General features: G+C 44.5%; 1 protein-coding gene across 7 annotated transcripts in view; it reads right to left on the bottom strand.

The window, feature by feature from the left end:
• nav2a (neuron navigator 2a) overlaps positions 1-15358 on the bottom strand; it is a 534653-nt gene that overhangs the window by 342365 nt on the left and 176930 nt on the right. For 4 of the 7 annotated variants that reach the window (XM_086008160.1, XM_086008161.1, XM_086008163.1 and 1 more), the window contains exons 4-7: positions 14808-14880; positions 8254-8512; positions 4511-4579; positions 2899-3047 (exon numbers count right to left, since the gene is read on the bottom strand). In XM_086008160.1, the coding sequence (XP_085864286.1) occupies positions 2899-3047; positions 4511-4579; positions 8254-8512; positions 14808-14880 (550 nt within the window). The remainder of the gene's footprint in view (positions 1-2898; positions 3048-4510; positions 4580-8253; positions 8513-14807; positions 14881-15358) is intronic. The other 3 variants (XM_086008162.1, XM_086008166.1, XM_086008165.1) reach the window with 1 other exon arrangement.

The following is a 15358-nucleotide window of genomic DNA, read 5'->3' on the forward strand; positions in this document are numbered from 1 at the left end:
GTCAGGTGGGGTTACATGTAGCGTGACATGAACCCAAGATCCCTGTTGAGGCCGTCCTCATGGGTGCGGAACTTGGCTATCAGTTTCTGCTCGACGATTTTGCGTTGTCGTGTGTCTCGAAGGCCGCCTTGGAGAATGCTTAGCCGAAGATCGGAGGCTGAATGTCCTTGACTGCTGAAGTGTTCCCCGACTGGGAGGGGACACTCCTGCCTGGCGATTGTTGCGCGGTGTCCGTTCATCCGTTGTCGCAGTGTCTGCATGGTCTCACTGATGTACCACCGATAACTCCCCTGCTCCTCTTCGAAATAGTGCCATGGGATCCTTTATGTCCACCTGAGAGAGTAGATGGGGCCTCGGTTTAACGTCTCATCCGAAAGACGGCACCTCTGACAGTGCAGCACTCCCTCAGCACTGCACTGGAGTGTCAGCCTAGATTTATGTGCTCAAGTCCCTGGAGTGGGACTTGAACCCACAACCTTCTGACTCAGAGGCAAGGGTGTTACCTACTGAGCCACAGCTGACACTGTCAGTGGGACTAATTGGATAGCTCGCTCAAAGAGCCGGCACAGGCACGATGGGCCCAATGGCCTCCTTCTGTGCTGTATGATTCTATGAACACTCTGAATCTACTAAAAGCTCAGATTCTACCTGAAAAGCAACATCCAAAGCTGTAAATAAGTCCATAGGATTTTAGTCACCTTCTCAGCAGAGACAGATGTCATGGTGATGACAACCAAAGAAGGGGGAAAGGGGGAACAAAACGGTAAAACTGAGCAGCTCAACTGAATCGATAGTATTTCCATGAAACATATCAAGCGGTTTTGCTTTCACACACTACCTCCCTCTGCTGGCATGAGTGAGTTGGGAACCTCACCAGGTGAAGAATCATTGCAGCACTCTGCAACAAAGCATGCTCAAAGTACAATGTGCTGCACCACCAAATCATTTTTTTGTAAAAAACATCTCAACAGAAAAGACTAAGTTCCAACATTTAAAAAGATCTAAAAGGGTGCATTGCAATTTTTTATTTTCTACTCCTTCGTAACAAAATGTTATGGTCCGGAACTTGAGGTCCTGATGACGGCGAACTGGCAGCTTTCGCCGTCATTTCGCCTCTGAAACTGACCGCAACTTCAGGGTTTAGCGCATGCACAGACTAACACGGCAATCCTGAAGTTGTGGTCTGTCATCCACTGCTCCTCCACAGGTGGCACATCATGCCTGGGCGCTGTGTTTGTTCATCTTTATTTCAGGTTTACCTTTTCCCCACATGAGAGCCCCAATCTTTGTTTTGCTATCGATAACACTTAAAAAAAGCTAGAGTCAAAGGTGCGCACCCACTTCCTGGTTCTTGGTCTGTGATAATTCTGCATCCTGATTGGCTGCTTCGACAGCTTGTTGAGGTCACAGCAGCTCGCGCTCAGGGATTCCCACTATGCTACGTTGATTTCAACTGCACGCTGGAAAAGCCGAACTTCTCGCCACAGAGATCGCAAGATCTTTGTGCGAAGCTTACATCGGGGCCAGCGGCGAATGCCTTTGCTTCGCCGCTGACCGCAAAGTACGGGCCTATATCTTTACATATTCTATCCATACAATACAGCCCATTTTTTTCCATGCCAAGTATGTCCTCTCCTCTCCTGGAGCCTTTAACTTCTTCTTAAGGTACATTTCCACAGGTACTGGGGATTCTTGGAGAGCTTGCCCAAGTGTCTATTATTCATGTGCGAGCCTTAACATTGTGTTTTGGCAAACTACTTGACAGCAGAGAAATCACAGCCGAGCTCAGTGCTATCCGCATGCTAAGTTCCCCCATGTGTATTTCCATCAAGGGTCACCTGCAGATGTTTCCTTTTCAAACAAAGCGCAAAAGATTTAGCAGGTTGCGAGAGGCAGCACCTGGGAGACCCATGCCTCATTCCGGGAGACTCCTGGGCAATGTTCCCGTTAAGCTGCGTGGCCGCGCCACGGTCTGGAGGTCCCGCGCAGGCCGCTCACCGGTTTTACAATGGGGAAAAACCGCGCATGCGCGGAAATTTGAATGGGCCGCACAGCCCATTAAAGGGGCCGCGCACCCAAAATAATATTAGAGGGAACATTGCTCCCGGGCAATCCAGGAGGGTTGGCAACACTGTTTCTAACTCAGGGCAGTGAGGTCAATTATATTACTTGCACCAAAGACCCAGCTGAAATGAGTTAACTCAGCACAGACTGGGGATCAAACCTGGGATATTCCTTGTACATTGGGAGCTGTAAATTGAATTTTTAGCTCAGCTTTAATTATGGATTGTTTCCCACTTACTTTCTTTGTCTTGTTCCTTTCTCCGGATCCATTGTTTATAGTTCCAAAACTTAAAGCGCGCTCCAAAAGTGATGTGCAGCGTTTTAAAACATATTTAAACTTCAATTTATGTAGCAAGCTCCACATCCTCAGAATGTCCCAAAGCATTTCATGAATTACTCTTGATTTTTAGACAATTAGACATGAGCAATAAATGCTTTATAGGCCACACCACGAGACAGAACTATGAAGCAGCCAATTCGCACACAGAACGGATGCACAAATAGCAAATGAGATAAAAGGCCAGTTAAGCTGTTTCCGGTGGCGTTAGTTAAGGGATGTATATTGGCCAGGACACCAGGAAGTTTTGTTGCTCTGCTTTGAATACGGCAACGGCAACTTTTGCATCTGCCTGAGCAAGCAGATAGGGTTTGATTTTCGCTCATCCTAAGGACTGCACCCTCAGACACAGATGCACTCCCTCACGGCTGCACTTAAGTGTCTGCTTGGATTATGCACTCATGTCCTGGCAATGGGGCTTGAACTGAGGCGAGGCTGCAGCAAACGGAGCCAAACTGACACCTAGAACGTAAACGAACAAACGATGACATGTGTACCTTTCTCATTATTTGCTGCTGGGTTGTGACCGGATTTGGATTTGTCGAAGTTGTTAAAGCTCTGACTGCGCCTGTTGTTTGCACTGGTGGATACACGAGTCTTGGTCTCGCTGCCTGCAGCTGACAATCTCGTAGTGGGGGCTGGAAGCCTAAAGCCAAAATGGATAAAAATAGGAAATAACTATCGAAGTTGAAAATTGCTGGCACAGGACAACACTACCAGAAACAAGATTGTGACCGACAAAAGACTTATAGCAATCACACAGCAGGCTTTCTGTTTTTGAACTCCGGCAAATTTCACAGAGCTGACATCAATACAATGCCAAGATCACAGGAGGTTAAAATAAACCACATGCTATTAAAATTGCGTTAAGCAATTAAAATGAAATGTTTGAGAAAACACACGTAGTAAGCGAATGGAAATCTAGCTCTGGACGCTTACATCACTGGCAGACAAATGAATAACTCAATTCATAAACACATTAAATTAAAACGTGTGGAAGGAAATCTTGATCTATACACACTGCCCTCTTTACATCAAAGGAAATGAAAGTAGCCCCTGCACCATGGCATTCAGAGGCCTCAATGAACCGAGACGCAAGCGAGTTGTCGTGTTCAACAGCCCGAATTTACATAATGTTAAGGACCACTCACGAACAGGTTCGCTTCATACCCTCACCGACTTTTCAAGCATGCTTGACGAAATATGGTAAAGCACCTGCTCTTTAATATTCTCCCGCCTGCTCTCCTTTGCCAATGTAAAAGAATAAGTGTTTGACATGCAAGTTTTAGGTTTCCAATTCAGAGCAAGCCCTTTGACCCCAGTGGAAAAACTAAAGCTGATCAGAGTGTGATTTGGTATTGTTTAAATTTGCTATTCTGCTGCATTAGTGAGACCTTATAACATCCAGCTAATCATTTAAAAAAGAGACAAAAATGAAAACATTAAAATATTTTTGTAAGTTTACGGCACCAAGGATTTGGAGAGTGTTTTGGAGCAGCGATTTACTGCTACCCACAACTCCAGATGTAGGCTGTGGACTGAACAAACATCAAGTCCAGTCAAGTCAGCAATAAATATAGTTCTGGTCCCCATCATGGACATACGCTTTAATATTTCTGCAAGTTTACCAATTTCCTGGCTTCCCAATGCGTCGGCAAATTTATCAAGTGCACAGCTGATGCTTGAACATCAGCGAAGGTCAGGATCAGGCCCAGCCGCAGCCTCAGCTGTGAAGCTGCACAATTTGATAACCGGCTGACGCACACAGTCAGGGCTAATGAATAAAGAAAGGTCACTCGGGCGAGGTACCAGAGGGTTGCCAGCAGGGAATCAATCCGTTCAAGAGAGGGATGGGAAAACTGGTGGGAGGGAAGATTAGCGGCAGGAGCGATAAACATATCCCGCCGCACTTCGACGAAAAAGGGATGCAGTCTCTTTAAATGAAAAAAAGGTAGAGCGGGGCATCTGCTACTGTTAACAGGGCTCAGTAAGCACTGCAGTTAAGACTTAGCAAGTTCGTAAAATGCCCAGCCATGCAGTTACAGTCACACAAGACGCCTCAAATGTTAAAAGCGATCGGTGGGCTACAAACACGCAACACCAGCTGACCTAGAGGTCTTTCTTTGAGTGGGCGCAATTCTTGTGCTTTTGCTTTGGGATGATAACCTGGATGACACACTGTATGACAGAGAAGAAGAAAGGAAAAAAATGATCGTGAATAAAGGATAGAGCATGAGAGTACAGCAACAGCAGAGAACATGCAACATGAATCTTAATAGCACTTTCATCACTCCAAAGTTCAAATTTCCACTAAGCTCGACCCAAGACTTCAGAAGTTGTGATGAAATTTTAATCTAGACGCAAACCCATTTTATGTACAATTCTCGAGACTGTACAACAGAGTGGTCACTCTGGCCTTAGAGAAGGTACAAGAAAGGGCAACTAAGTTGATAACTGGGCTATGAGGAAAGACCAACGGTACTAGAGATGTTTACATCGGAAAAATGGCAGCTTAGCGATGACCTTATTGAGCTTTCAAGCTCTTTAAGGGAATAAATAAACTTGACTCCAGAATGATGTTCAATACTAACACAAATTCTGAAACATGGGGAAATGGCTTCAAATTTAGAGGAGAAAATGGGAATACACAGCGAGGATGCAGCTTCCTCATGTAGAAGATGGTAAAGATGTGGAATAATCTACACAGAGAAGCAGTGGAAGCAGACAATGTTAGAAATTTGAACAGGACAATGGATACATTTTTGGAAGATGAAGATATTGAAAGCTATCCAAGGTAAGCTACGTGACCTATGGACGTATTCAATGCTATATACTTCTATGTTCCTAAGGCAATTGGAACATATAGGGAGAGGGATTAGCTTAAGTATGGCTAGTAATGTATCATGAGTAACCATGGTCTCCTGGAACTTGCCCAAGAGCCTCAGAGAGTGGAGAGGAATTTCTCAGTGTTTTTCGTGAAATTGGGACCATTTTTTATTTGCGACCTCCAGGAGTATTACTAGCAGTGGTGGTGGGTGATGCACGAGACTGCACCGTCTAATGGATTGGGCGAGCAAGAATGGCGCCGATAGTCTATTCTCGCCTTTCTTTTAGTGTATTTTGCAGTGCAGCATCATTTAAAGCGATACGTTACTGCTGAAATACATCACTCCATTGGAAAAAGGGAATCAGGCAGAGTGCAAAACGGGCTGCTTTTCTTCACCAGTAACATGTTAAACTGGCAGCTATGTCAATTAGCAACAATGGGAGGGGCGGTTATACATCTGTTTTGCATAAAAATTGGACAACACTACATTTTGGGGTTTAGATTTGAGCTAAATTCAGGTGCAATCCCATCTCTGAAAGACAAATGTAACTGTTGGATTTTGACATTCATTGCCAAAAGTCAGCAACTTGTTTTCAGATACAAATTATCCTTATAGCAAAATAACAAAGAACCTTCACGCTGAGGAGCTCTACTTGGACAATATGGTTTGACTGAGCGTGACAGCACTCATGCACAGCACCACAGGGACGGGCCAACTAGAAAGCAGGTGCTGACTCACGGCCGGAAAGAAAACTGGAAAAAAAAAATGTTGAACCACTCTTGTGCACCTCCTTGGTAAAAATGGCCAGGGGGACAATTTTGGGAGAGGTCATTTGGCTCTGAACACAACAAGCGAAGAAAGAAAATGATCTTAAGAAGAGGGGAGGCTCCCCCAGTGCCTTGTTGAGAAAATGCACTTCAATGATGCACTGCTAACCATAAAGATCAGCAAGGTCCCAGTTTAATCCCTGGTTTTATCCTCAGCACCTCTATGTCTAGAAAATCAGAATAACCTGCATCAAGAAAGAATACCCTCCTGTTTCCTCACTCTTGCACGACACTACATGCTGTTCATTTCCAAATGCTTCCACTAGGATAATATAATGCAGATGTTAATCAACTGTGACCAAAGAAATTGAGAAAGTTCCAAAATTTTAGTGCCTGAAAAGATATCCAGATCCAACATTAACTCACTATGCTCAATGAGTCATGAACTGCTGTTGGGAGGAGAAACAAAGCACAGACAAATGATTAAATTCACAAAAGTGATATCTGGATAGAAATTTTATCCCAAAATTCAATTAAATTATTAAAATTATTATGGCATTTCACTTGAAGACAACACTTACCTCTAACCTAATTCTACTTTCAGTCATCAGTTTCTTTCTATTTAAGGCAACCTCTCAATTTAAAATATGTCACCTAATCATGTTAATATCTTTCGGGTATCAAAAGCAAAATAGTAACTCCAAATAAATATGCTTGGTTTGAATGTTAAACTCAGGTTTTATATTTACACAAGGAGCTGATATCACATTACATTTTTAAGGGCAGTATTTTATTCTGAAATGCCTAAAATTGTTTGGATGCACTGTAACAGTAACCAGCTCCAATAACATCTTCAAAATGTACCCACTTTTTTTTGCTATTGGGGTGTGGGTCATATCAGCAAGGCAGCATTTATTGCCCATCCATGGTTACCTTGAGGACATTAGAGTCGACCATATACTGTGAGGCAAGAGTCACATGGAAGGTCAGACCAGGGAGGGGTGGCAGTTTCTTTCCTTGAACAGCATCAATGAACCTGCCGGGTTTTACCAGATTTACTGAATTACTTGATTTGTTGAATTGCATTTCACAACTTGCCATGGTGGGATTCTCAGTTACTAGTGCAGTGCCATAACCATGAGGTTACTGTGCTTGCTATAAATCGGGATGAAGAGGACTCGGAGCTCTCTCAAATTCTTACTAAAAACACCTTTATCTCTCAAGATATCGTCACCGTCATTCCATTGTACTTTCTGTGTCTCATTATGGGGCAACAAGATACTGCCAGATTGTTTATGCAGTTCTTCACTTAGCTGTCAAGTTGGATTAAAATGGATATCCCAGTTATAAAACACAGGACTGAAGCTGGGCTGAACACTCTCGTCACGAGTCAGCCGGCACGGACTCGATGGGCCGAGTGGCCTCCTTCTGTGCCGTTATGACTATGGCCTAGAAATTCGGTGGGCTGCGCCACCAGTTAGCGCCCAAAGAGGGCACTTAGTGGCTTTAGCGCCACTGGCAACGCCCCCCGTGAAATTTAGCGGGGCGCTAATGGCGGCGTTAGCCTGTAGCACTGCGCCGCCACCGATGATGTCATCGGTGTGTGCAGCGCCCCGCTACCACCCCGATCGCGATATTGGGTCGTGCCCCCCGCTGTAATGCCGGTCGCAATCTGCGACCGGTTCAGGGGGGCCAACCTGCGGCGGTAGTGGCGCTAATTAAAGGGGAGGTGCGGGGCGGCCATTTTTTTTGCTGGCCATCTGCCAGCACCTCCTCGCGTCGCCGTCCCCGGCCTCCTGAGCCCCTCCCCCCCCGGGCAGTGCCGGCTGTGTCCCAAGAGCCCGGCACCTCTCCTCGGTGCCGGGCTCTTTTGCCGGCACTCGCGTTGTCTGATCACACTGGTGCAGGCCCCTCCCCTTTAAGAAGGGGAGGAAGGCCTGCAGTACCGCAGCGCGCTGTGCCGCAGCGTGTGGCGCTGCAGCACGTTGCGCTGCGATATTCAGTTTCAGCGCCCCAAGAGGGACGCGGGGCGCCTCGAGCAGCGCCCCGCTTCCGTTTGGGGCGCTGAAACTGAATATCGCGCTGGCGCAATCGGCTCCTTCCGGGGCGGAACTTCCGGTGCCCAGGTGAGCTGGGCGCCACCGAATTTCTAGGCCTATATGTCTTGGAAGTTCCCCATGAGCGTCGCTTTTAATGGTAACATTTGGCTTTCAAATTGTAAAGTCTTTCAGTTATCAACTTAAAACGCAAAGCAAACCTTGACTGCATTTCCAGCTGTGCTTTTTGTTGGCACGGTTGTTGCACTTGGTGGTGGGGTTGGGTGAAAGGTGTGGCCTGCACCTGCTGCGGAGGGCCAACCTGGCACTGGTACTGAGGGTGATGATGTGGAGGCACCTGCTGCTGACATACAATTGAAGACTGATGTTGCTGCTTTTGCGTCTGCTGTTGCTGCTGCTTATATCGCGAAAGACTAAAGAAGAGACCCAAGATGGCCTTCAAATTTCCATTCCGGATTTCTGAAAGAGATCAAGCATTAAAAATCACCACAATGTCACACAAAATATGGCCCTGTTTATTTGCTGTGGTTAAAAATAATCAAGTGATTAAATAGTTTTGGTACGTCACATAATGAATGTCCTTTCTCCGTACAGTACCTATAAATAAATGTGTTTTAATGCTTCTGGGCCTATATTTCCTACTGTGCCGTAGTATCTTTTTTAAAAATCAAACATTTTTAAAAATGAAGTACGAACAACTAATTCTGTCCTGTTCATTCACAGAATCACAGAAACCCCACAATGCAGATAGAGGCCATTTCGGCCCATCGAGCCTGCACCGACACATATCCCACCCTATCCCCGTAACCCCACGTATTTAATCCCCCTAACACTAAGGGTCAATTTATCATAGCCAATCAACCTAACCCGCACATCTTTGGACTGTGGGAGGAAACCGGAGCACCTGGAGAAAACCCACGCAAACACGGGGAGAATGTGCAAACTCCACACAGACAGTAGCCCGAGGCCGGATTCGAACCCGGGTCCCTGGCGCTGTGAGGCAACAGTGCTAACCACTATGCCACCGTGCTGCCCATTGAACCAAAGTAATTACAACACCTAGGGCTGGATTTTGCCAATGGGGAGCTTTTGGAGGCGGGACTCCCACTTGTCAGGTTTCAGTCCCACCTCCATCAACTTCTGGCCAACCCACGCTGTTTTCCCTTGATTGACCTTGTTAAGCCTGCCCAGCGGGCTTAGCAGACCAATTAAGGGAAAACCGGTTACAGAGAACGTCAGCGTATGACGTTTCATGTCAAAAATTTTTGACAGATGAATTGTCATCGTTTGACAGCTCTGTGAAGCTGTCAAACACCGACATTCGCTGTAGTTTGATGAATTCAAGACTCATCAAACCTCTTTCTTTAGCAGAAATTAGATGGTTGTTGCACTGGAGAATGCAGCAGCCATCTGTCATCTCTGCCGCGGAGGTGCGAGACTCTCCGCATTTCTAACACTTTCCACTCAACTCACATACTCACCTCTCCACACTTACACCCATCACTTACCTTGCAACCCCCCTCCCGACCCCCGCAGACCCACTGCTCGCCTCGGTGACTCTGGCGGGGTTCGGAGCCTTCGGGAAGCCTGCACTTGTGTGGGTAAAATGGGGATAATCCTCCTATCTGCCTGTTAACAGGCAGTTAAGTGGCTGTAATCCCCTTCCCACCTCCAAGGAGATGGGACCCGGCACAGGTCGGCTACCCACCTCCCGGCAAGATGACACGGAGGCGGGTTGGGCACCCACCCCCAAATTCTGCCATTTTCCCGGTAGTCCCGCCTCCATACCCACCTCCCCTGGGCTGGCAAGATCACGCCCCTAGATTCAGGATTTAATGAGTTAACTGAAATTCCCAACAACTTTACTACTATTGTAGAAACAGGATTGATTTTCTTCTGGCCAGCTCCCTCCCCCTGTCCCATCCCTCCCTTCAAGGCTTTGACTCCTTGCTGGGATATGGTTCCATGAGCACAAGGTTGCCTCAGGTACCCTTGCTCAAGTGGCCTTTGTGCACGAGTCATCCTTGACAATGGGTGTCGGTGGACTATTTTATCACGGGGCATCACAGCTGAGTCCTCAACCCGTGTCAACAAATGTGCACTGCTACCAGCGGTTGCTAGATTGCAAACGGGAACAAGGACCATTACTAATTTTCCTTTCCATTGGGACCTATTTTAGTGATCGTATTACTGCCCCAACTGAGACGAAGGAAACAACGCAGTATAATACTGACGACTGGGCTTGGCTGTGATAGCCTATATGGTGGAGTAGCCCATCAAGCCTCACTGTCCGGACTCTCACATGAACAGTGGCCACTTGGATGATGGGCTAGAGTGCTGCTTTTGACTGTGGAGCAAGATTTCAAGGGAGAAATGTTACCTTTGGGGAAAAAAGTATTCAAAACTACACAGCTCTGAACACTGGGTAGCTGTGAGATTCAAATGTGTGAGCTCTGTGCAGCAAGTAGTCTTACCACATAGTTTTAGGCTAGAAAACGTCTATTTAAGAATAGGACAATTTTTGTTCTTTATTTATACAGTGCAGATACACAAAGTTACGATTAGTTAACAACTTGATTTTCATTGTATCATGCGATTACCAGGATGGTAGAAGGTGAACTAGATGGATCTCAGTCTTTTTCCGTCCATCAATTCCTATGTTCCCAAGCTGTCTGTGAAAATTATTTCAACCATGCAGTATTTTCCCCCCAAATTTCCTCTTTGACCTTCCTCTCTTAGGCTACACAAGAAAAGTCAGGATGAAAAAGGCCATTCATAAGAACATAAGGACAGGAGCAGCAGTAGGCCATTCGGCTCTTCGAGCCTGCTCCGCCATTCAATAAGATCATGGCTGATCTCCTACCGAAACGCCACCTTCCTGTACTATTCCCATATCCCATGATTCCCTTAATATCTAAATATCTATCGATCTCTGTTTTGAATATACTCAACGACTGAGCACCCACAGTCCCCTGGCGGGGGTAGAGAATTCCAAAGATTCACAACCCTTTGAGTGAAGAAGTTTCTCATCTCAGTCCTAAATGGCCGACCCCTTAATCATCTCATCACCGTTCATCTAGTACCTTAACTCAAAGAATTCCACTTCTACTTTATACTAATATTCTTAAAAAAGTCAAGGAAGTTTGTCAGGCTGTCTAACTAGTGTCCTTTAAATTTTCTCCATAAGGATTTGTCGGTCTTATGTAATTTAAATTATCCTCTACCTCTATCAAAATCCTATTGGATATTGGGTGCACTATAAAAATGGACATCAAGTTCGTGTTAACCACTTTAATCAATATTTCTAGAAAATATTAATTTAAATATGTTTACTAGTATCTTTCTCTTCAGTTTCAGTACCACTGTGATGATTAGAATTACAACGTCCTCTCTTTAGTCTTTTACTTTTATGGTTTGGAAGAATGCTTTAGTAGTTCTTTCCTTACTAAGTTTAATATCTTTAAATCCTGGGCTCTTTTTTCACTGCTGATATCTTTATTAATCCATTTTAACAAGTTCCTATACTCCTCGCATAGTTCTCTCTTTTTCCCCTATAGTCTTTCTTGGGTTTTTAATCATTCTCACCAATACCCTCTCCCAATTTTCATCTACTTCTCTCCCGAAGACATTGTCTCCTCTATCACCTAACCGAAAGGGCCATTAGACGTCTGTGATCCTTGACAATGAAGGTTGAAAAGCTATTTGATCATGGGAGGAGAAATCAGAGTTGAGGCCAATATTGTAAGTCACCCAATGTGCATCCGCATATACACACGCATAACACACAACACACTTCCAATAGGTATTGTGATCAGAAATTCCTGTTCAATTTCTTCCTCTGAGTTGCTGAGGCCAATTTCAGCTCCCCCACTATAACTACGAACTGGATAAACTTGCTGAGACATCATGGGATTTAGTTTTTTTCTATTGTCATTTTCTGGGCTACTTATTTAGTTTACATTTATTTTTCTGGGATACAGATTTATCTTGTATTTTCAACATTGCAGTTTTAAATGCAATCCATTTTCCTCGAGATATATTTTAGCTCATCCATGTTCCTTTGAAATGTGCCTTTTAAAGTCTTAGATGTGTGTCTTGGTCCTGGCGGTTTTCTGGTGCTGATTGCCGATAATGCCCGAGGGTTCCACTTCTTCGATATTATCCTGGTCAGGTCTAGATGCAAATTGTCCCAGTGGGGTTGAGAACACACTGGGACAAAAATCAATCGTGTGCCACCTTTACTAACTCGGATTCTGTTGATTCATCTTCATTTTGGCATTCGCAGTTTACACTGGGTTAATTGAAGTCGCCCTTAATCACAACATTATTGTCTACACACGTCCTTCTTATCTCACCATACCGCATCTTGTCCCCATACTTATCTTGGCCTTTGGGTCTGCAGCATACCCCGTTGTTAATCCTGTCCTCGGTCTGCTAGTTAACGCAGAGCAGACCATTTAATCGTGCATCCTCTCTTTTAGTATCAAAACAGTTCCTTCAACTATTCTATTCTTTCTGAACACCCTATACCCCTTGATACCCCTTGCCTATTGAATTAATTTTCATCTTCTATGTTTCTGCAAGCCCCACATTGTCATAATTTCCTGCTGCTGCATAGCCCTCTGACTCAAATATCTTATTCTTAAAGCTTCAGGAATAGACACTTAATTCTAGCCATGTTTTCTTTGTTTAGGCATTGTGCATTTATTTACATTGTCTGGATTTACTTTCTGTTTTATGTTACCTTCCTCTTCATGACCACACCAAACTCTGTTTATCTACAATTACCTCCCCTCACCATATGTCACAAGAAAGGTTCCTCAGCCCATTTGTTCTTTTATTTATTCTTGGAATGTGGGTGGTGCTGGCAAGGCTGCAGTTATTGCCCATCCTTAGTTGCCCTTGAGAAGGTGGTGGTGAGCCTTCTTCTGGAACCATTGCAGGGCCATGAGGAAAGGGTAGGGGAATGAGACCAATATGATATCTCTTTTAAAGAGCTGGCACAGGCGCGAATGACCTCCTTCTAAGCTGCATTATTCTATGATTCCAACATGAAGGTGATGGTGTTGCCATGCACCTGCTGTTGTTGTCCTTCCAGGTGGTGGAAGTGTTGCTGAAGAAGCCTTGGCGAGTTGCTGCAGTGCATCCTGTAGATAGTACACACTGCAGCCACGGTATGCCGGTGGTAGAGGGAGGAGATGTTTAGGCTAGTGGATAAAGTGTCGATCAAGCAGACTGCTTTGCCCTGGATGGTGTTGAGTTTCTTGAGTGTTGTTATAGGCGCACCCATCCAGGCAAATGGAGAGTATTCCATCAAACTCCTGACTTGTGCCTTATAGGTGGTGGAGAGCATTTGGAGAGTCAGGAGGTGACTCACTCGCTGCAGAACACCCAACCTCTGATCTTCTTAGTAGCCGCTGCATTCATGTGGTTGCTGCAGTTGAGTTTCTGGTCAATGGTGACCGCACCCCACTAGGATGATGATGGTGGGGGACTCAGGCGATGATAATGGCATTGAATGTCATGCGGAAGTGGTTAGGCCCTATCTTGTTGGAGATGGTCAAAGTGTAGCACGAATGTTACTTGCCACTTAAAAAGCAGGGCAAATCCAACCGGACCAATTACTGCAGCCTACTCTCCATCATCAGTGCATTTGATCTCATCCTTCCGGAAAACTAATCTTAGCATTTTCCCACTACAGGTTTTAACAGCCACGTTATAAACACTTTTTTTTCTGGGCAGGGAGGAGAAGGTAAAAGAGAAGATACAGAATTTGACCAGACCACATTCTAACCTGTGAATTTTCTGCCAATCAAACTTGAGCATCCCTTAGTTAACTCTAAAGAGCCATCTCTCTCCTCCAAGGCTCGTTTCCTCCTCTTTTAATTCTCTTTTTCAGAAATCCGTTCATTTTTCTCAAGTAGAAAATGGTAGGAACTAGGTTTAGGCAACAGTTTTAAGTTTTGCTTCCTTTTTTGTGAATTAATTAAGCTACTTTTCCACCCAAAGGAAATCAGAGCAGCGTACATTCATTTCCCTAAAAATATCTCGAGGAAGCAGTAAATAAATCATGCTCAATTTAAGGCATCTTTGTAGTGTGACCTGCACCTCAGTAACCTCTACCTGCCTCCAGGTTCTCCACCACTGTAAATCTTCTTTAACTGTTTTTGAGATGGATTCAAAATCTTCCCTACATTACAACAGTGACTACACTTCTAAAGTACTTCATTGGCTGTAAAGCACTTTGGGACATCCTGAGGTCGTGAAAGGTGCTATAGAAATGCAAGTCTTTTTTTTCTTTGTAAAAAGCACGATGATGCACGAATTTCCAAACCCTGCTGCAGCAATTCAAGATGACGCGAAGAAACAAATTCATTTTCACATAGTTTAAATTTGCTCAGAGTTCTCTGAACAAATATGACTTACCTTCATCAGAAGTCAAATACAGCGTCTTTAGCTACTACCTAGTTTTCTGCCACAGATCTCCTTGTATTAACTGAGGAAGTCATGAGAATAATAGTTGTTTTGATTTGCCTGGAATGAATTTTGACTGTAGTCTCAAGATCAGTTCCTTAATTTTTCTCTTTGATGGACTATGAGAGTTTTTGAAACTCACTCATTGAGAATAACTTTAATATCAAAAATTATAACCGTGACTGTTGGGCGTCTATTGGGCTAACTAGACCAATAAGCAACATTTTTACTTAATCGCCACGATTAATTTGAAAATACATTATGTAGAGTGGTTTCTTACCTTCTGCAGAAAGACCCTGTATATTCACTCCTTTGGCAGCCAAGAAACTCAGGCACACATCAATATTTTCAATCTATAGAAAGGCAAACACAAAGAAAAATATCCATTTAAATACTGTTGGAACAATAGATAAAAGATAATTCCATATTGTTCAAATGTTATATTATCTACTCTGGAGTATGGGGCTTCTCGTTCTTCAAATGTAGTTCATCCTCTTTATACAAATGAACAAGCAATCATCTAAAATTGGGGAAATTCATAGGATACTATTACATAGGATTACATAGAATACGCAGCACAGAAACAGGCCCTTCGGCCCAAACAGTCCATGCCGGCGTTTGTGCTCCATTCCAGCCTCCTCCCATCCATCCTCGTCTAACGCCATAAACATAAAGCACAAGCATTGTGATTTCCCCCATCCTGCACTCTGTCTAATTTCCTCCTCGCTTCTTCAAGCGAGACTGTAGCAAAGACCAAGTTGACATAGCATGGAGATGCATGCACCAAAGTGATAAACTGCAACTACTCCAGGTCAGAAAAACACAAAGAGA

The sequence above is a fragment of the Somniosus microcephalus genome, chromosome 15, assembly GCF_052327205.1.
Source record: "Somniosus microcephalus isolate GS21.2 chromosome 15, FLI_Smic_1.0, whole genome shotgun sequence".
Taxonomy (NCBI): domain Eukaryota; kingdom Metazoa; phylum Chordata; class Chondrichthyes; order Squaliformes; family Somniosidae; genus Somniosus; species Somniosus microcephalus.